Source organism: Protopterus annectens, chromosome 5.part0 (genome assembly GCF_019279795.1).
Source record: "Protopterus annectens isolate FY-2018-M chromosome 5.part0, PAN1.0, whole genome shotgun sequence".
Lineage (NCBI taxonomy): Eukaryota > Metazoa > Chordata > Ceratodontiformes > Protopteridae > Protopterus > Protopterus annectens.
This window is the reverse complement of record NC_056735.1, coordinates 709,595,651-709,618,872: the sequence shown is the minus strand read 5'-3', so window position 1 is coordinate 709,618,872 and position 23,222 is coordinate 709,595,651. Positions and strand designations below refer to the sequence as shown.

The 23,222-nt window shown below is 36.3% G+C and overlaps 1 protein-coding gene across 3 annotated transcripts in view; it reads right to left on the bottom strand.

Annotated features, from left to right (window-relative positions):
• Positions 1-23,222, bottom strand: part of MID1 (midline 1) — a 1,755,005-nt gene that overhangs the window by 609,995 nt on the left and 1,121,788 nt on the right. For all 3 annotated transcript variants that reach the window (XM_044072558.1, XM_044072557.1, XM_044072556.1), the window contains exon 3: positions 1,098-1,193. In XM_044072558.1, coding sequence (XP_043928493.1) covers positions 1,098-1,193 — 96 coding nt within the window. The remainder of the gene's footprint in view (positions 1-1,097; positions 1,194-23,222) is intronic.

Below are 23,222 nucleotides of genomic sequence, written 5' to 3'. Positions count from 1 at the left end.
TAATGTTTGATTTACAACAAGCATATATGAGTAGACAGCCAATCTTTGTTCATCTAAGTATACAGCATTAATCACCTTTCATTGTACAAAGCTTGAAATATGTGTAGGAATACAGTGTAATCTCTGCCATGAAGTATAACTTTTTGTGTCAAGCTGGAAGCCATGTACAGGCAGGGATTAAAGGCTACACTAAGCATGAACGGAGTCAAATGAAGACACAACACTCTGAATTGAGCCCTTTATCAGATTAGGGTTTTGGCATCATGAATGCAATTTCGAGTGCAAAACATGAGATATTATGATTTACTTCCTAAACATTTGCAATGTAAATCAAAGACAACATAAAATTACTTTACCAGAACTGTCAGCTTACATATTTAGACTAGAGAATGTGTCCAGCAAGAGACAAATAAGGACGTCTGTCCTATCCATAATATTTATTATCAGAATATTCAGCATTAAATTATTTTATGCAAAGCCCCTCACACATGCTCTTCAAAAATGTCTTGTAAATACCAATAAATAAAATGTCCTCCATTTCAGCAGTGTTAAGATACTTTTCCCTTGTGTAAACTATGTCTAAAACTGAATCTATTTATGAACTTTGCATGTTCAAAATCATGGTTAATCTGAATAAAGCAGCTTCATAATAAAAATCAAATAAATGTGCATGATGAAGACATTACTTTATTAGCAATTTGTAAAAATGCAGCAATATGTCCATTACGAAGCAATGGTCACTAACCTACAATTATAAATAATAAATGCCACTTAGATCACAATAATAGGTTCATCACTGATTGCTTGAAATGAGGTTCATTATTGATTGTTTACATCACTTATTCACTAACATTTACAAAGGAATGCAAACTCAGGCACTGGCTAAACTGAAATGTAATAAATCATCCAACAAGCTGCGCTCAAAGTTTAAACAAAAGCTAGAAAGCGGTGAGTCATGCAGAAATATTCTGAACAAGAATAAAGTGTTCATATTTTTGTTGCAACACGTACGATTGTGTCATATATCATTTAATTGCAGACTATGTCTTACTCTCACTAACCATTCTTTAAGTAAGCTTCAGAAAGCATCAACTCACCTCTACGTGTTGACAAGTCTGAATAAGCTTTGCTAAGAGGGATTCCATCTCATTATTCCTCTTAATGAGGTTGGCAAGATTACACTCCAGGCATTGCTGCAAAAATAAATAAATAAATATGTAACTAGGTTACTTCATTGAGAGAATGCACTGAATAATTACTAATAACATTTTGTACACTGAGTTATTGTAAGACAGTATATCAGTAATTTAGAGAAGAAAATAAAACTGCAAAAAAAAGGATATGCTGTATTGGAACAGTACATACAATTTAGACAAAAGGATATACTGTATCACTGATGTCCAATCTTTTTTGCAAAGAAGGCAGATACCATTACCATTATCCAAAGTTTATTTGCCCTTTGTTTGCTTCTTTTAAATACAAGGAAGCTGAACCAGGATGTTCTTGTACTCAAAATAAATAAATAAATAAATAAATTCAGGTCAGAGCACCATATTCAGAGAAAAAAAAGCAAAACAATACTGAAAAAAATCAATGCGAACACGTCCAAAACATCTCTAGTTGCAGATTTTAAAACTGGTATGAGCAAAGGCAAAACAGTGGGTTATTAAGTATTATCAAGTCTCTTTTTAAATAGCAGGTGACTAGGATATCTTTATGTATAATTACGCCATGTTTCACTTTTTCCTGAGCTTCTCAGTACAGCAAGAGTGAAACATGGTGCAGCTAGTAGGATTTGGCTTGTTGGCCTAAATGCACCAGTAATAGTTAAAAAAGGAAAAATAGAAAGGTTGAGGGGTAAAGCACTTTAAATGCTCATAACCCAATGAGTGATAAGGAATCAATATGGCTTATAATTAAAACTGGGCACCACTTAACTGCTTAGGGTAGTATATTGTCCCAAGCATAAATTGTTTGGAATCCTACCCTCACCTGTACTAAGTATGCAACTGAAGTGTACAAGTGCATACATTTCATAAGCCATAATCTCAAAAGACCACAAGGCCAAGGGTAATATAAACTGACATATGTAGGCAGTTAAGAGTAGACAAATAGCCATATTCTTAGAAGATGAGATGAAACCAGGTTATCCAAAGAAAAAACACAAGTAGGTGAGGAAAAAATGCAAACTTCATACAGGCACAGGACTGAACTAGAAACTCTCGAAGTATAAAAGAGAAAGAGCAGCCATCATACAACAATGCCGCTGTGCTGTGTTGAACATGTTATGTTATCTCAAGACTTTGAAATTCCCTTTCCCAGAAAGCTGTTTATTGTCTATTGTATTTATGTCCTGTGAAAGAACTCTCAGACTTAATTGTCAACTCAGAGTTTCTATTCAGTACAAATTCCATCTGCACAACTATTCCCTGCCATCCTTGCTGTTTTTGCATTATTTGGTTTGAACTCCAGCTGTGCATGATTCTTATTTAGCTCATGGTATATATATATATATATATATATATATATATATATATATATATATATATATATATATATATATATATATATATATATTTATAGATAGATAAACACAGTCAATGTTTGTCTTGTAAGAATTTTTATGCACACTGAAATACCATTGATTTTTTTTTAATATTACTCAACCAATCTATTGTTTTATTTGCCAGTCATTGTTCTACATATCTTGTCCTGTAAAATGTATGCTTTCTCTATTGCTTGATTTTTTATTACTTGACTAATTTACAGTTTATACATTTTGTCCTTTTGGTTACTCATTTTATTTTAAAGTGTAATGTTTTCTCTTGTTATTTATCTGTGCCAAGTATTATATATTTTATGATAGTTCTCCTGCACTTAGTGCATACTCAGAATGGTAAAACATCTTGTTTTTATTGCCAGCTTTATTGTCCTGTTGTTTTATTACTGTACTTTTCTGCAATAAAGCTGTTAGTTTATACCAGCATTATCATCACATGTTTAAGTTTATGGATTCTATTTAGGTGGTAGTTTATAACAGACTTCTTGTTAGCACTCTTCCTCTAAACACTCACCAGATATCCCAGGCATGTGTTTATTACTTGTAGAAGGTTTCAAGTTCTGAAAAAATATAGGGGTAGTTAATTCTTCTATATGGAGATGGCTCTTTTGCAGTAGGATTTGTTGGTGCTCCTGGCTTCCAAGTATTGCCTTGGGACACAGCATTCCATCATGCAATCTCCAGATGTACTGAAGTATGAACATTTAGAATTTTGTCTCCCATATGGTATAGTTAGGGTGACTTTTGTGTTATAATCTAATGCCAGACCTGTCCAAAGCAAGCCTTGGATTATTTTTGACTTGTAACTGGCATTCATAATGGATACCTGGTTTGATGATAGCTGTAATCCTACTATGGAAATGATAATTCTCCTAGTGTTCTATTTTATCAAGTACCCCAGCTGGATAAAAAACCTGGGGAGTGGTTGACTTCAATATCTGGGCTGGCAATGAGTTAATTGCATTTGTAAAAGAATCCCATTGCATTGGGAAGGGATTTAAATTTGCTCAGGTCAATTCTTTTGCTACTCATCAATACAGGCATACTCTGGACTTGATTGTCCAGCCAAATATTTCCATCTGGGATTTGCTAGTACAACTTGACACTTGCTTGGAAACGTGCATATGACTTTGTGGCTGGGAACCCTGCCTGGAAACCTGTCAACATGGAACAGTCAATGCAAAAACTTTATAGTAGTTCATCACAGATTGCATTTTCTTATTTTGCTGCAACTCCTAGATGTGTGAAGTGCAGGTGGTTCAGAAGAACTTGTTATGGTCTATACTTCAGGCTTGACATTACTTGGGGACATTCTTGCATGATGCCTTGTGCATCTTGCCCCATTTGCTTATGAGCCACAGTGTAATTCTGAGCTGCTGTAATGTGGGTTAGAAATTGGATTGAGTACAGAAGATTTCACATTCATATATTGGAGGGTGGGTATCAATTTGTTGAGCATTATTCTTTTTAGAAATCTGAAATTTCCCAAAGGAAATATTTCCATATCTCCCAGAGCATCTATACTACAGTTTGCAAGACAGTTGCTCTTTTTTTAATGGTTGTCTGGCTGTCTTGCCCAACCTGTCTTGTCACACAGAAGGCTTTGTTTTTACTCAGTCAAAAAATGTGAATTTCCGGAAAGATTATTCCTAGTAAAGCTGGTAGCCTTAGTCACTTTGGTGGGGGAGTTGCATGCCAATGATCTCCTTAGGAAGAGCACAGGATAGGCTGAGACTAAGGTTACTATATTATGGGGTTAGGATGACATCATTTTTTTCAAATTAATCTGATTTTATTTACCTGTTCTTCAGTATGTGCCAAACTAAAAGGACAGCGCAATGGTGCAGCGATAGCATTGTCACCTCACAGCAATATGTTCTCCAGTTCGATTCTCAGCTGGAGCGCCTTACATGTGGAGTCTGCATGCCCTCCCTGCATTTGTGTGGGTTTCTTCTGGGTGCTCTGAATTCCTCCCATGTTACAAAGACATGCATCTGGAGCATTTCTCCCTGGGCCTTCGCTGCAAATTGGCTTCATTCCAAGTCAGACTTTCCCAGTAAACAAATGTTAAATAAATAAAATAATTTTTGAACTTTGTACCACCAGAATAAAAGTCCTGTGGAAGACACTAAGTCCTGTCCTATACAAGATCATTATTTTTTGTCATGAGTTGGGGGTTCAAGTTTATTTCTAACCAAGCCTTAAGTGCACTTTTTGGTTATAGCTGACAGAATAATTCTGCATTTGATACAAAGTAATATTTAATTTGGAAGCTGTTTAATCTGCAGATATTGTTGAAAGGTAAGATATAAAGTACATCTCAAGATTTTATTATTTATTTATTTCCAGTTTGATTACCAGGGAAGTCCACTGGGCCCAGAGAGCCCGTTTTCAGTGGAGGCCCGGGGAGAAAAGCTCCATAAGACATAATACAGTAAAGATACAAGTCTAGAAAAGTTACAGTTAAAAGAACAAGTTACACACATATGAACTGAATACAAAGCATGAACAACATGGTTCATTGTGATATATCATATGGATTATACTGTACAGATTCATTTAGACATACAGTCATTCATTTAAAGTAAGAAACAATTTACATACATTCATTCATTTAAAGTAAGAGGCTATTTACAGTATTTACAAAGCTGAAATCATTTGGGAAATAGCTATGGGAGTTATAGAGAGCTTGGGAACATGCTTAGGAAATAGCTATGGGAGTTATAGAGAGCTGAGGAACACATGAGGAAATCCTCCCAGGGGCATTTACTTAAACAGAATTAGGTAGGGTGAAAGCAGGTACATTTCCATTTAGAGGACAGGTATGTGAATAGCAGGGTTTTGAAATTATCTGAGTTTGGTGTTGTCCTTAGTGTGAAAGGGAGTGAATTCCATTTCTTGCCTAGTGAGAAAGAAATGAGAAGTTGGCCGGCAGGTCGTTTAGGTTTGTGGATAGTAATTAAGTTTTGGTGTTCAGATCTGAGAGTTCTATTAGGGGTGTAGGGGGGGTGTTTGTTAGAGCAGGGCATTTTGTTGGGTGAAATACGAGTCTGTGTGCAATGGTTAGTTGGAGGTAGTCTAGGTAATTTGTGAGTTCTAGCCTATTCAGAGATTGGAGGGTAAGGCAGTGATGGGTGGAATTTTTGGCTTTGGTGGCAAATTTGGAGATTTTATTACAGCAGTTTTTAAGTTTAGAGGTGATAGAAGAGGTCAGGTTAGTTAGAAGAGGGGCTCCGTACAGTAGGGAAGGAAGAAGGTAAGTAGTGGCCAGAGTATGCCAAGTAGAGGTGGAGAGGAAGTGATTGTTCCTGTATTGCATACCTAACTTTTGGTGGGTTTTCTTTATATTGTGTTGAATATGGACGTCAAACTTGAGGTGTTTGTCTATAGTAATGCCGAGAAGTTTGGCGAAGGAAACCACTTCGATAGGACAGCTGGTCTGGCTAAGGACTTGAAAGGAACTTTTGTCATATGAGAAAGTTTTTGAGGGCGGGAATAGTAGTAGTTTAGATTTATTTGCATTGAGAGAGAAGAGATTTTGTCACATCCAGTTCTCAGTAGTTGAGAAAGCAGTTTGGGTTTCAGTTAGCAGTTCAGGGAGATTAGCGGCAGAGCAGACTAAAGTTGAGCCGTTTGCATATTGATTGACTTTGGCGTCAGGAATAGCACAGTAAAAATTATTGATAAAGATGTTAAAAAGCATAGGTCCGAGGACCCCTGTGGATTCCTTGCCAATAAAAAAAACATGTAGTACTGTTCTCATTACTACAAGGTGAATTTAACTTTTTACAAGACATCAGACAGACATCTTATTCCTATGACTCAGATAGCCCAACTTATGAAAAATAACTTTTTTCAGTCAACTACACTACTGGTACCATACTGGCTGGGGAGGGATGTAACAGAAGAAACACAGTTTTAGCCAAGATGTGGCAGGAGAGTGATTAAGAAAAGACTTGCAAGGTTACACAAAATAAACTGCATTTTGAGTCTTACTAGAATTTGGGGACACTGATGGGATTCTCAGCTTTGAAGAGTATACAGCAGGATAGACAAGAAACTGAGATGAGTAGGATCTAGCAGTGATGAAGGGAAAAGCAAACATTTAATAAAGGATTAAGGCACATTAGCCCCACACAACCAAAGAAAAAGAAAGGATCCAAGATATAACAGACAGATAATGACAGACGCAGGTAGACTTTAGAAAAGGAACAATAACCAAACAATGACAGGATGAGACAAGGCAGACAAAAAATGTTATCCATTGACAAGCAGAGTCAACAATGAAGGAAAGGGAATGATAAACAGCTAATGAATATTGCAAAAGACAGGAGAAAGGAACACATGAGAAGTTGCACCCTGTGATCACTATGAATACTGTCCAAGTTACTGTATTTCAAATCACCTTACCAAGGAAGGAACAGAGGATCTTGCTAAAAATGTTTTCATACTGTCATTTTAGAATATGAACTCCCTATCATCTCCCTATGCATGGTCCACATTTCCAGCAAAGTTCAAGCTGCCATAAATTCTATCTTTATATTTATTAACCTATCACACCTTCCAGTGTATCACAGTGATACATTACAAAAGACCTCCAGCATCATCTACCTACCCATCTTCTTTCCTCATTTACATTTAAAATCTTGAATAATAACTGTCCATCCATAAAAAGCAAACTACAAATCAAAATTTCCTAATACACTTTCTGAAGTTACAACATTGGTGCATTAACCGTAATCCAACTTGCATCTGAAGAAAAAAAAAACATTAAAAATATCCCTGTTATTTGGAACCACTTTCTCACAATACTTAAGACAGATAACAGAGAACTTCCTTTTCATTAAAAATTTTTTTATTTTATTTTACATTTGTTGACCAGGATAGTCCGACTGGATATATGTCCATTTTCAGCGGCGGCCCGGGGAGAAAAGCTCCAGACACACATAAGGCAAAAACTCTTAAAAGAGGAATGCAAATTTACAAGTATATACAAATGCAGTCCATAGGAAGGAACTCACAGGATACATAGTAACTTTACATAAACAAAATGTGGCAACAATTTGCAAATTAGATATGAGGAGATAATGCACACAATATTTTTATCTTTAACAGACAGAGTGGTGGTTAATCTGGGTTAGCATAGGGGCAAAGCCAGTATGTTTTAAAATATTGTTTCAAGCCATTTTTGAAGAGATTTAGAGAGGGTTCCAGGGTAAGGTTGGCTGGGAGAGAATTCCAGCTAAAAAGCTAGTAGAACATCTTATAACATCATACAATTGTATACATATTCTTTTCTATCAGTCCCATCTTATCTGTCTGTCTTGTCTGGCATTCTCTTTTAACCACACTTGCAGAGCTAAAGATGCATTACATTCAACTGATTGCCTCCAATGGGAAATTTTCTTTCTATATACGCAAATAGTTGTGTGACTGTTCATTACAGAATACTAACTGTGGGCTGTTTAGAGTATTGCTAATCTTTACTATACTTTATAACTTGTAAGAACAAGTGGGTTGACTTACTGCATAACATAAAAGAACAAGTGTATTTACTTACTGTATAGCAACTACTTTCTAAACCTCAGATTTTCTATATCTGAATTACTCTTATTTCTGCTATGTCTGTGTAACTGTTCATTTGTATCTTGGTCAAAGTTGAAAAGGGTCCACAAACCAACTGATTCACCTACTTAACAATGTTAAGTGTGTTAAACAATAAATAAAGGTTAAAATCAATTCTGCTATAAAAATGCAGAATAAATGAGGCATACAATAAAGCTTGCTTAAATGTAGAAATAGAGTTTAGCATCCATACTCTAGTGTGACACAGCTCTCACTGTATCTGTTAATAGACATGCTATCTATAAACTCAGCAATAGATGCTCTTTTATAAAGCTGTTTCCTCATAAAACATGTTCTCCCACAGTATCAGAACAGATAAATGGACATGTTTTTCCTCAAAAATATGTTTTTTCAATATCAGCAGCAGAACAGATTGACATATTCTTACAGATGTTTCCTTTCATAGGTTTATAGGTGTGTATGGCTAATGAACCTGGGGCCTTTACAAGCTTAGCCATAGGATTACTCTGGCATCATGCCACCCGACCTTAGTTCCCAGTGCCTCTATCGAATAGAGCCACTGGAGTTATCCTCGGGGTGACATTTCTATTTCCCATCCACTCATCAAGATTTCTCTTGAAGAGGGTCAGCAAGATGCTCTGCTTGACATGTATGGGAAGTCTATTCCATAGCATGGGCAGTCTCTGGGTTATGAACCTGCCCCTCCAGTACATTCTGTTGATTGTGGTAATGAGATTGAGGTCTCTGGAGCATGTGGTGCGGAGGGATTGGGATTTCTTTAGATGTAGAATTTCTAACAGAGCTGAGTCAGATATGGCTTTGTAAATCAAGCAGAGATCACCTCTAAGTAGGCAATATGAGGCAGAGAATAGTTGGAGTTTTTTGAGTCTGTCCATATAGGACAAGTGTTTAAGGCCTAGGATCCTCTTTGTGAGGTACTTTTGTGGCCTCTCCAATTGTTACAGGTGTCTAGTAAGGTACATGCCAAATGGTGTATTCTACTCAATGATTGGCCTAATGGGAAAAGAGTAGAGGGAGAGAATGACCTCTTTTTTCCTGGAAGCAAAACCCTTAGTAATGAGATTTGCCACACAGAAAGACCACAGTGGCAATGTGGTGATCAAAAGATCGGTTGCTGTAAACCTGTGTTCCCAAATCTCTTATAACGCATTCTGCATTCAGTGGACTACCATAAATGTGGTAATTCACGGGGACTGGGTTTTTTTCCAAAGGGGATAACGACACACTTTTTGGCATTGAGCTTAAGGCCATGGTTCTGACAGCAGTCATTTATCTCAGTGAGGCCATTCTGTAGGATGTCAGTATCACTTGGGGAGTTAATAATAGCTCTCAACTTGCAATCATCTGTGATCTTTTGTCAGCAAGAGTCCCTTCGTGTTGGCCTGTACTTCAGAGAAGTAGATACCAAACAGGAGAGGACCCAGGACCGAATCCTGTGGGACTCCACTCATGACTAGATGGCAGTCTGACTTGGAGTCAGCTATTTTCACACTATGGTTTCTGTCAGCCAGTTTGCAACCTACCTAGTGATATAGGAGTTGATGCCTAGCTTAGTGAGTTTTTCTATTATTCCTGAGTAGGGAATGGTATCAAAGGCCTTGGCCAGATCAAGGTAGGCTGTATGAACCACCTTGCCTTCATCCACAGCTCTAGTGACTGACTCAAAGAAGTCGACCAAGTTGAGCAGGCATGATCTACCCTTCACAAAACTAAACTGTGTGGGATCCAGAGTCTGGAGATTCCCTATATCCTTGTTTATTAGGTCCATGATGATGTGTTCCATAGCTTTGCATATCAGACTCATAAGACTAATGGGGCAGTAGTTTCCAGGGTCTCCTTTGTGCAGAGGGATGACTGTAACAGTGTGCCATTCAGTAGGGACAAAGTCTGAGGTGAGGCTGTGATTGAACAGGGCAAACAGCTGAGGTGCCAGTTCACTCTGTAGTTCATGTAGAACACAGCCAGGGATATTGTCAGGTCCCATAGAAGCTGTATTCTTGGCCTTGGACAGTGCTGTTTTAACCTGTGCAGCAGTAATACTGGTGATTGGTCCTTTGGGGTGGAGGGGTAAAGTTGTCACTGTATCTGTCGGCCAGTATATTGGCAATATCTGTTGGATCGGTATAGGAGGTACCACTGTGCAGTAGCTCAGAGCAAATCTGGGTATTGCCATGGAGATTCTTTACATAACTATAGTAGGCCTTGTGGTTGCCTTTACTGTCTGCTGCAATTCTGTTTTCATAGAGGATTTGATGAGGGATCTCAACTTTTTGTTGAGGCCGATTAGGGAGTTTTTCTAGTCTTGGGGCTTCACCTTATTTCGCATCAGTTTCCTCCTTCTGTTGTAGAGTTTGTTTATGGCAGGGGACCACCAGATTGGTTTCCTTTATTTGGAGGAGAGTGTCTTGGTTCTATTGGGTATGGTGAGATCTATGCATCTGTGTACGTGTTCGTACAGTGCATTGGTATATGATTCGGCAGTCATGCAACTATTCTCCATTTGCATGTGTTTTTGTAAAATCAGCAGAGAAACAATTCCTGATTGTGTGCATTCTCACATCAGCAAAAGTGCTTAAATGGTTGCACAGAAGGACAACAGGAAAGTCTATCTCAAAACATTTCCTAAAAACAAGTCTAAAAAGAAAAGCATCAGCAGAACAGATGTCCCTATAAAGCCTGCAAAAAAGATACCAAGAGAAAAACAGGATTTTAAGTGTGAGAAGAACAGTAATAAGTAGACTATTAAATTTCAGCTATGTTAGAGGTATTTGATAGGAACACAATTGTTCCGAGGTATTATACTCGATAAGCAGTTATAATCTTCCATAATAATCAAGAGTAAAGTCTTGGAACATTTATGCTACAAACTGACAGAAGAGTATGTGTTGTTCATTATAAAAATAAGTTCTTTATTACTAACTGTACAGTAAAATAGTATTGTGCTGGAAGGTATATTTTCTTATTAGTGCAGGTTGCAAGGCTCTGTGTTTAAACAAACTGAAAATACAGTTATGCAAAACTCTGTGTTAACCAAACTTTGATTCAGCAGTTCCAGTAGAGTCAGCAAGACATTGTGTCTTACGAAGACTTTGGTTACAGTTCCAGTACAGCACAGCAACACACCTTCTTTCAGAAAATTTTCAATGGTGACCCTAGTCTGTATCCGAACACAGGAGGAGTGATGTGATGCCTTATATAAGGTCACTCCAGTAAAAGCACAGTAACTAACATTTATGTTGAGCACTTCAGTTTTCTGAATCTGGAGTGAGACTGCAGTGCAGGAAATCACAGTGCTATAAATTCTCCAAGAAATGTGAGCACCAAGATTATGAAGTTGTCCACTGCCAACTTTGTTTCACCAACTTCTTGAGTGACTATGGAAACATTTTCCAGCCATCTGCAACAACAGCCTGATCACCTGTTCTCTTGCTAAGTGGTAAGACTTTTGTCTGTGTCACATATAAATATGGATGCTATTATGAAGTATAGCAGTAAATGTAAAAAAAAATGCTTTACACATAATGTCTCAGACCAGCCAGATAGAATATGGGAAAAAATGCAGTGCTGGTATACTTAGCACATTAGTAAGTGTAAAATCTTATTAGGGCAAGTTGATGTACATGCATTATGTAAATGGGTTGTAACATTTGACTGGTATCTGAAACAAACAAAAAAATGAAGCATGTCATAGTAAATGTTTGTTGTGTGAAGCATCTGAACCTGTTTTTTGTGTGCAATGCCATAAAAATACAGTGCAAGTTATAGCTCAAAGGTTAGACTGTAAAGACAAATCTGTTAATGGTGATGAACCAAGAAAAGGTAAAATGCTTATGTTATATCCAAATATTAAACAACTGTGTTCTGTTACTGCAATGACATCAGAGTTAGAACAACAGTCAAATCTATTATTGACAGAATCCCCTATAGATCTTATTGCACCCTTTAAAAATATGTACAACAGTGGAATGAAGCCATTACTGAACAGATGAGCACAGGAGTAAGACTCTTGATAATTTAACAGAAGAATTTAACAAATTCCTAAGAGACAAACAAGGTGAGGTAAAAAAGTTCAAAAGTGATATACACAAACTCTGTCAAAAGTGCATAGGCGGCTACAATCAACAGAACAGTCTACTAAAAAGTATCACAAAACCTGTAAATAACTACAAAAATGTCAGATCTTAAGCAACAGTTACAGGATAAAGAAAATCTGGTTAGTGATGTTCAGGACAAACTAATAAAAACTAATATTCTAATAGAAGAGTTAAAGGAGGAATTGCAGAGCACAAAACCAGTACAGGTCATAGAACAGGGTAGCACTTCAAATCTATATTCGCAGTCTAGATTATTACAAAGCTTATCACAGTGGAATGATAAAAAAAGCATATTTTACAACATGCTTGCATTTGACAAATGGGTAGCATACACATCAGGAGCTCATGTATGGGAAGATGCATTACTTAGATTTTTCTGTATTGTTATTTCCAAATGTTTATGCACACAAAAACGAGCGGACTTCTTGAAATGGACTCCTTTATTCAAATTTGGTAAGCGCTTTCACTGACTATAGTACGCCAGCTTCCTCAGGCCAACAAATCAGTTTGAAATACAATTAAAATTTTCCAATCTAAACTTTTAAATACATCCAAACCCTTTGGATGTATTTAAAAGTTTAGATTGGAAGAGTTTGGATGTATTTAAAAGTTTAGATTGGAAAATTTTAATTGTATTTCAAACTGATTTGTTGGTCTGAGGAAGCTGGCGTACTATAGTCAGTGAAAGCACTTACCAAATTTGAATAAAGGAGTCCATTTCAAGGAGTCCACTCATTTTTGTGTGCGTTTACCAGTTTTAGTGATTTCCAAATGTTTTAAAACTTTCATTCCGTCAAAGAAAGACACTTATCAGTTAAACAGTAAAGTAGGATGTATGATAGCTATTCTAATGGGATATACTCGAGGGCAGCCTCTCACAGCTAAGCTGTTAGATAATTTTAAAATCATCATCTCAGATAAATTAATGGAGCAAGCTGACCATTTCAGACTTGCCTTTCAAATCATATATCAAAGATTAAAGAGGGACATGCAAATACCAGAAATACAGAAGCAGTTAATATATTGCTTTCTAGAGCAAGTCAAAGGGGTCCCAGGGGATATTAAATGCATTTATGAAGAAAATTCAGATACCCTCACTGATTTGGTACAAAAATTAATGAGGGGACGGACTATGGCCGATGATGGGATATTTTACTCACACCATACCTTTGCATTAGGAGAGGGTAATGAGCCATTTGAGGTAATTGGAAAAGTTAAAAACCGGGGAAGGCAATGGTGGTGTGAACAACCACTAGCAGGTAGAGCTGCATCTGCACCACCAGCTCCTGTTCCTGTGTCTGTAGCACCAGGATCAGGTGTAGGTAATGAACAAAAGGTACCAACATGTTTTTTTCTGTAAGAAAAAAATGGGATGTTAAACAAAATTGTGATCATTACAAAGCTTGGTGTAAAAAGAAGGAAGAACAGGGTGTGCTTCCAAAGACGGAACCAAAAGATTTGCAAGAGAAATCAGAATAACAGGTCTATGCATAGACATCTTACAATACTGGTAAAGCCAGTTATAAGGGCCATCAATACACAGGAAAAGGGGATGTATACCTCGTAGATTTTCAAGTAGCATCACCTTTAAATCCAAAACATTTGGTAGAGCAGGAAGAAGGGATGGCTAGGCCGCAGTTATGAAACGAGATTGAAAAATCTAAATATGTAGATCACTCAGACAAAGAGGAAGATGACAAGCAAGAACATGCAGTGTGTCATATTACATTTGACAATAAAGGGGAATATGAGTGGATCTCCTTACAACAGGGGTGAGCCCCCCCTACTTTGGTATATTTCTTGACTGCTTTTAAAAGGGGTCAAGATGGACAACCACTGACTGATATCTGGGTAGAGGGGTCACTATGGAAAAATGTCTTATTAGACACAGGAGCAGCAGTATCCATCAGAAACAGACAGTTACCTGTAAATCCTATAAAAAAAGGTTTGCATTTCAGCATTTTATGGCACATGATGCTATGCACTGAGTAGCCAAGATGTAGACATAAAAATTTATCCAAGAAGGACAGACATGAAAGGTGCATTTTTAATGCATCCATCCTGCTCAACTACCGTTACTGGTATGGACATTCTAGGACCTATGGGCATAGTAATTGACTTGCCTAACAGTATTCTCTGGATAGGACATAGGAAAAAAGGAGAGGGAGAGAAAAGTGCAGGTTGCTGTGCAATCTCTCTTCCTGAAAAACCCAACAAGCCTACAGGATATGTGAATATGGACAGTGAGGATTTACATCAGCAATTTCCAAATCTGTGGTCCAAAGGTCCCAATGATTGTGGGAAACTAGAAATGCCAGTAGGGGTGGGTAGTGATCGGGATTATATACCTCCATTTCAAAAAGAATATCCCATTCCTAGGGAGGCAGAAGAACATATGGGAAAATGTATTATAGAATGGGAAAAGGAAGAAATTATACAAAATGGCAACAGTCCCATAAATTCACCAATCTGGGCAGTCAAGAAAAAAATATGGGGGCTATTGTCTTTTTATTGATTTACAGAAGGTCAATCAATACACAACTCCTAGAGCATATTTGATTCCACGAGTTTCAGAGTTTTCTGTACATATTAAGCCACAGAGTAAATGGTTTACAGTAACAGATTTAGCAAATGGCTTTTTTGCAGTATCACTCAGGAAAAAGGATTGGCCACAATTTGCCTTTATATTTAAAAATCAGCAATATGTCATAACAAGATTACCTCAAGGATTTCAAAATAGTCCAGTTATCTTTCACCAGACAGTGGGATCCATCTTGCAACATCTAGAAAGGGATGATTCAGTGTTACATTACACTGATGACATATTAATCCAGTCTGAGACAGTAGAGGAGCATGTGCAGCTTCTTACAAAGTGTTTTATACTTTACAGCAGGCATGGTTTAAGTTTAAAAATGAAAAGATTCAGTTTATGTCTCAAGAAGTCAAGTTTCTAGGTACTATTTTAAAACCATCAGGAAGATCTCCTTGCCCTATGCGTGTGCAAGGCATTTTACAAATGGAAAAGCCACTGACTATAGAAGATCTGCATAAATTCATGGGAATCATGAATTACAATAGGGAATTTGTAGAGGATTATGCAGCAGTGGCTACTCTTCTTTACAAAATGTTACAAAAACAGAAGAGCTCCACCTTTCTACAGTCAGGACCCCTTGAGGATGAGGCATTTTCACAAATGAAAGTAAAATTAGCACAAGCTAAAGAATTAATAGCACCCAAACCAGAGTTGCCATTTGTGCTACAGGCAGCAGCAGGAAAAAATAAATAAACATCATCTGTGGTGCTATTACAATAATGGCCACATGGTGGTGACAACAGAATGGAAAAAACATTACGTCCAGTCACTTTCTGTACTAGAAAGATGACCCCAGTGGAACTGGGCTACCACCCTTGCATGCAACAGTTATTGGCCAATTACTGGGGTATCAAGCAAACTGAGTATTTGACTGCATTTTCCAGTATTATAGTAGAAACACCACATCAAGCAGTAAATGCTCTAGTAGATAATTTTGAAATGAACAAAATCACAGATGGTATTAGTCAGGCAGTCTTTGCACAATGGATGACATTGTTCAAAATGAAAACTGTTACAATTCAGACAGGGGACAATATTATTTGTCAAATCACATGGGATATAAAGGAAAACAGCATAACTGCCTAGAAAAAATAATGCCACCGGACATGCAGTTTCTGGCATCTGATTTTGACCACTTTAAACCATCCATCTTTATAGATGGAGCATGGTATTGGGACAAAGGTAAATACTGGACAGAATTTGCTGTAGTTCCAGAAAATCCATAGATGGGTTCTCCTGAACTAATCAAGTTACCAGGGCATATGTCATCTCAAAGAGCTGAACTGGAGTCAGTACTGTACATGTTAAGGTATTATATTCCTGTTAACATTTTCTCAGACAGCGTGTATGTATTAAATTCTTTAAGACTGCATATGGACACCTGAATAAGGTGAAGATTTGTAGACAGTGTAAGAAAGCCATTACACCATGCCAAAGTATTAAAAGGCATGCATAAAGTCATAACAATGTCAAATCAACAAGGACAGCACAGCATTTTAAAAGTAAAAGCACACCAAAAACCAACAAGTGAAACTTTCAGGTTAAATGCATTGGTTGGCTCATTAGCAAAACAAGCAGCACAAAGTGGGGAAAAACTTTCAGGGTATGTGTACATTAATACAGAAGTTAGTGTCTTAAAAACAGAAGATAGTACCCTAAAAGAGCTAGACCAACAATCAATTAAGGGAGACTTCATAGATATTCAAAGAAAGCAAGGTTTAAAAGAAGAAATGAATGCTTGCAGGAGTACCGCCAAAGGAATAGTATGTATATCCCACTACAAAAGTGCTATGGATGTCTCATGTGCCATATCAGTTAGCACGTCAGTTGGCCAAATTAAATCACCAAATACTGGGACATGTAGGAGCTGATAAGCTATGGGTGGTTGCAAAAGAAAATTATTGGAATTCAAATTTAAAAAAAGTCTGCAGGCTGACTGTAGAAGAATGTCAAATCTGTTTGCAGGTAAATGCTAAAAGCCAAAAGCCTCAGTTACATCGGGTACAATCAGCACATGGGCCATGGTATTCAGTCCAGATAGATTATTCAGGTCCTTTGCCAACAACATAGGGAGGTTACAGATACCTACTAGTAGTAGTGGATGTCTTTTCAAAATGGGTAGAAGCAATTCCTACCAAAACCATGACAGCAAAGGCAACAGCAGAAGCTTTATGGAAAAATATTTTCTGTCATTGGGGGTGGCAACATGTCTACAAATCAGATAATGGTCCACAATTTTTTAGTAATCTCATTAAGCAAATGTATAACTTGTTGGGTATACAGCAAAAATTTAATGTACCATACCATCCACAATCCATTGGCATAGTACAGCACATAAATCAGATGTTAAAAGAACGTCTAAAAAAGGCAAGCTTGGAAAAAGGCAATATCTGGGTACAGCACTTGCCTGGCATTTTAATGGGTATCCGGGCAACACCAAATAGCAAAACAGGTATTTCACCATATGAAATAATGAAAGGACATAAAATGCCTATACAACTACCAGATTTGATCCGGACATACCTAATTATAGGCCTATGTTAGAAATCAGTAACATCAGAAATGGTTAAAAAGGCTTACAGAAATGTGTGATTACAATGCAAGAGTGCAAGTGTTCCACCTATGCAGAAAGGATCCAATTTTCCCACCTGAAGAAAACCTTCCCTGCGGAACAAAAGTATTGGGTAAAAATGTTCCAAATGGAAGGTCCATGGGATAGGAACTGGCAAGGCCCTTTTGAAATAGCAGAACAAATTGGACCATTAGTGTATAAAACCAAAGGAAAAAAGAAAAACAATATTGGTACATAAAGCAGATCAGTTAAGAGTTATTAAAACTAGTGAGCAATATAAATCTGATTAAGTGTATTCTCCTGTAGGTTCCCACAGAGAAAACATGATGAAATTGACATGGTTTAAAGTGCATCATTTTGGAAATCCAGTTTCAGATGACCAAAGGCAAAATGATTCAGCAAAGGAATTTCTTTTTAAATTGATAATAGCTATTATACTAACTATTATTGCATTACTTAGTATTAAATTGTACTTACAACCTGTTAATCAAACTGTAACGTTACATGAGAGAGAGTAAAGAAATGTGGAAACATTTGCAAGATTAGTCACCATCTTTTAACACTTTTTTTGGCAAGATAATGTTGGTATGCAAAACGTATGAATGTTTCTAATTGCTGCGTATGTAGTTTAATACCTAAATAAACAGGGGTGATGCCTGCAGTGCCAATTTCACTAAATTCTGTCAGTAGTTGGAGGGTATTGATAAATGAGACAGGAGACCAAGTTATAAATGTAGAGTTACGTAAAGCAAGAGTACAGTTATCTGCTATAGTACAGGGAATCACATGTTTTCAACAAAATGGAACCATCCCAGTGGGTAATAATAACTGAATTCAAACAACTGAAATGATAAACTTTCATAACCACACACCAGTATGTGGGGTATTTTTTCATGGTTTTCCTATTCTAATACCAGCTAAGAGTCAGTTAATATTAAGTGACACAGCTGCAATTTATTTTCCACAAAACCACAAAAATTTGTGCAAAACCAATGTTACATGTTGGTGAAATAAAATAAGATAAAAATTTTACAGTTGTACACAATAAAACTCCTACTATGGCAGTCTAGTAAATAGCAGTGTTGCTCTGTCAGATGGGTTATATTACATTTGTGGCAAATATGCTTATAAATGGTTACCAAAGGGATGGAATGGCACCTGCTATACAGGGCTAGTAGTACCAGCAATGCATCATATAAAAGAGTTACCAAAGGGAAGTATTAGAAATGCAAAAAGCAAAAGAGACATATTACCTGTAATTGAAAATCTGGAAAATCCAGTAAACAGCTTAGATACATAACGTATTTACCACAAAAATCTTGATTATTTAAAATTAAAAGACATGGATCTAGGAGATGATGTAATTTCTGGAGCCGATGTATTCCCTTATATTGAGCAGCAAAAGCCATTTGGGAGTTAAGAAAACTATCTAAATTGATTGAAGTATTGGCAAATACCACTTTCAGTGCAATCTGAGACATTACTGTCGAAATGACAGCCATACAAACTACGGTTTTACAAAATCGAATAGCATTAGATTACATATTAGTGTCCCAAGGAGGTACATGTGCAACAATGTTGTACATTTATTCCATATAAAACAGAGTCTCTAAAAGCGCATTTAGAGGTCATTGTGCAAGTGTCACAACATATTAGAAAAAACTGGAATGATGATTGGAGTTGTGGTTTAGTAATCTATTTACAGGGTGGACAGGAAATATATTTTTAATTGCTGTTATTGTTATTGTAGTACTTGCTTGCACATTGTTTACATGTATTAAAGTTTGCTTAGCAAGAGTTAATCAACAAGTTACTGTTGTCAATTATCATAATAAAAAAGTATTATCAAACAATGACAAATTTGTCTCCCCGGTTTAAAATAAAAAGGCGGAACTGTTAAGTGTGTTGAACAATAAATAAAGGTTAAAATCAATTCTGCTATAAAAATGCAAAATCAATGAGGCATACAATAAAGCTTGCTTAAATGTAAAAATATAGCTTAGCAATATGTAATGAGCATCCATACTCTAGTGTGACATAGCTCTGACTGTATCTATTACTAGACATGCTTTCTATAAACTCAGCAATACATGCTCTTTTACAAAGCTGTTTCCTCAGAAAACATGTTCTCCCACAGTATCAGAACAGATAAATGGACATGTTTTTTCCTCAAAAATATGTTTTTTCAATATCAGCAGCATAATAGATCGATGTATTCTTATACGTTTCCTTTCAGACTTCCGTTAATCGACATGGCTTTTTGTAAAATCAGAAGAAAAAATATTCCTGATTGTGTGCATTCTCATATCAGCAAAAGTGCTTAAATGGTTTTATAGAAGGACAACAGGAACATCTGTCACAAAACATTTCATAAAAACAAGTCTAAAAAAAAGCATCAGCAGAACAGATGTTTCCCTATAAAGCCCAAAAAGAGATAACAAGAAAAAACAGGATTTTAAGTGTGTGAGAAGAACAGTATAAGTAGATTGTTAAATTTCAGCTATGTTAGAGGTATTTGGTAGGAACACACTTGTTCCAAGGTACTATATTGGAGAAGCAGTTATAATCTTTCATATTAATCAAGAGTAAAGTCTTGAAACATTTATGCTACAAACTGACAGAAGAGTGCGTGTCATTTGTTACAAAAATAAGTTCTTTATTAGTAACTGTGCTTACATTCAAATAGTTTTGTGCTGCAAGGTATATTTTCTTATTAGTGCATGTTGCAAGGCTCTGTGTTTAAACAAACTACAAATATAGTTATGCAAAACTCTGTGTTAACCAGACTGATTCAGCAGTTCCTGTACAGCCAGCAAGACTTTGTGTCTTAAGAAGACTTTGGACCCAGTTCCAGAACAGCACAGCAGCACCTTCTATCAGAAATTTTTCAAACAAAGAAAAAATAAAACAAAAACTACAATAAATATGGAAGATGCATCAAAAACTCAGAGAGTACAGGCAGACAGTTAATGCTTCCACCAGAGTCCTTACAATATCTGACAAATAATTTAATAGTGGACAGTTGCCAATGAACCATAGCTGACAATCTGTGAACTGGGCCAAAAGAAATTCTCCAGTCCAAGAGAAAGAGTAATTTTTCCTTTTACAACAAACACAGCAGAGAAGAAAGGACCTATCACAGCAGTCTGATGAGTGCCACTGATTATGAGAAGGGAAAAACACTAGAAAGCAAATTTGTAAACAGAGCAAGTATATTCTATGGCAACTTGTCAGGCTAATTAGGACAGTGGTTGTATACTTAATGTTTTATCATCTGGGCAGGTGGATATGCTAAAGTATTAGAACTAGATGCAAGTAGTGCAATGTCTTACTGAATTACGCCGGAGAAGTAAAGCAACTGTATTCTCTTGGCTGACTGTACCTCTGTGTGTATTTGTGATAAGAACTACATGGAAGTTGAGTTGAAAGAAAAACAGTTAGAGACCTCTCACATTAAACAGTATCCCACCATTTGTCCTGCTATTAAAACAGAGACTCTGGTAACATGACACTCAAATGAAATGATGGCGCAAGCAGTAGACATTTAATTATGGCCAAGGCAGCTTGTGCATTGTAGGACAAAAACAGAGGATTTAGAATGCAGATTAATATCTCCAGAACTGTAAAGAACATGTTTCTTACTTTATTGTTAGTCTTTATTTCTGCTTTTCAGTATGACTGGAAAGGAAGTTTTTAATTAGATGAATAAGTATGTTTTGCACTAAACAATATTCACATTATTAAAAAAAGAAAAAAAAAAAAAAAAGAAAATTAGCACTTAGTTTTGCCAACTTCAAGTAAACACCAGTTCAACTGTTGTGCATCATTCAAGAAAGTAAAGTAAGACATTTTTTTTCACAGTCCCAGTAAATATAAGAAAAGGAAAAAAATATATATTTATTGTCGGTGTTTAATGTTGATTTGCACTGAACTGCAAAAATAATCTTTACTTATCTGTGGTCAACAAAAGAGAAAGTATAAGGCAGCTCATTAATAGAAATTTGGACAATCTTTCAGAATGTTATGTAACATAAGGTTTTATGGGGGCCAATTTATATTTTTCCTGTCTTGATCTTTTTGTTTACATTCCTGCCTATGTGTGCTAATACTTCCATTGATAATAATCGCTAGGGACTGGACAGCAGATAATTTTGTTAAACACGCTTGTTTAACCACTAATACATTTTAACTCCAATGCAGACCAATATTTTGCATTGATAAATAATCTTTTTTTTGCAATCATTACAAATAATTTGTTGAATAAGACAATATTGTTTACAATATGCAGACTAACTGTATCTTGGAAATCTGTTTCAAATTTAAGATTCTAAAGCTATGAAACTTGTATGTCATTGTAATGAGATTTGTGGATAATTTTTATTGCAATTTTAAATCAAGTCTTTCTACTTACTAATACATACAGAATATAATAGTATGAAATTGTCCCACACATTTGGGATGTAAGATGCCAATGACTACGGAACGTTTTAATGAAGCTTTACAATAATAAATACAAGGTTTAAAAACAGTTCAAAGAAATTCCTAATCCTCAGAACTGAACATGTACAATAACTACAGAATTGTTTTGTATGTGAAACACCAGACATTGCACAAATTATTTCCTTTCTTATACTGACTGTCGTTTTCAGTATTCCACACAAGTAACCTTTTCTGTAGTTGTTCCTATCTGGAAGATGGTTCAATGTGTCTCAATTTTACCTGATGGTCCTGCTACAGAAAGTGTTAGGCAGTACACCCAAAAGCCTGAGTATTTTTAAAACCTATATTGGTCCAATTAAAGGTATCACATCTCTAAGTTCCAGTGACTAAGTGTTTTCTGTTAGTGGACCAGCACAACATTTCTTATTTTTTTTTCTATGCACTATACAGATACACATATGTTATAGCATTCTATTAATCATCAACATTGAAAGCAAACACATGCATGTAGCTATAAGCAAGCAACACTGAAATTCAAACAACATAAGAAAATATTGCAGTGTTAACTGTTAATCTAAAAGTAACCTAGTCTGAAAAACTGTTGCATTTATGTAGGATGAAACTAATTTTTTAAGAATTAATCTTAGTAAGTCTGCTCAAGTCGGTGGCTTCATACATCTCTCCTGTTTTACTTTTGATTTTTATATGTTTTCATTTGCTTTTCTCAACATTTAACATTAAAGAGTTGGAAGCCGTCCGCTTGAGCAGACTTATTTCTGTTTTCTGGATTTACTTGTTTGGTCAGCTGCAGCTCCCTTGTTTGGTTCTTTAAAGCATGTTTCTTAGTAAGCCAGCATTGGTGTAATGCAGCCACTCACACAATGCATGTAGCATTCACTTAAAATGGAAGCGTAAAGGAGAGCTGCATTGTACAACATCAATCACACATGGTAGGTATAGTAGCAAACATTTACAGTGCTAATACTGTCGACTGTGTACATTCTGATGAGAGGCAACAAAATTCTCAAGTCTTCTAGCTGTAACCATTGTTGAGGAGAAAAAGCATTTTTTACTTCAGATGTTTCAGTGCAAATTTGATGTTTTGTCTCATTTGTTTGAAAGCTACTCTTGCAACAGAATCAATATGTTGTGCTTGTACATGTGTAAGATAACATGCACACACAAAAAAGGAAAGACAGTGAGACTTATGCAAAGACAGTGAGACTTATGCAGTTCAGTTTATATGAGTCGTTGGCTTTTTAGCAGATGTGTTATTAACTGTGATATTGTTATACTTGAAGGAACCTGCTTGTTCTTAGGGAATAAACAGCTTATTATTCACTACAAATTAAATAC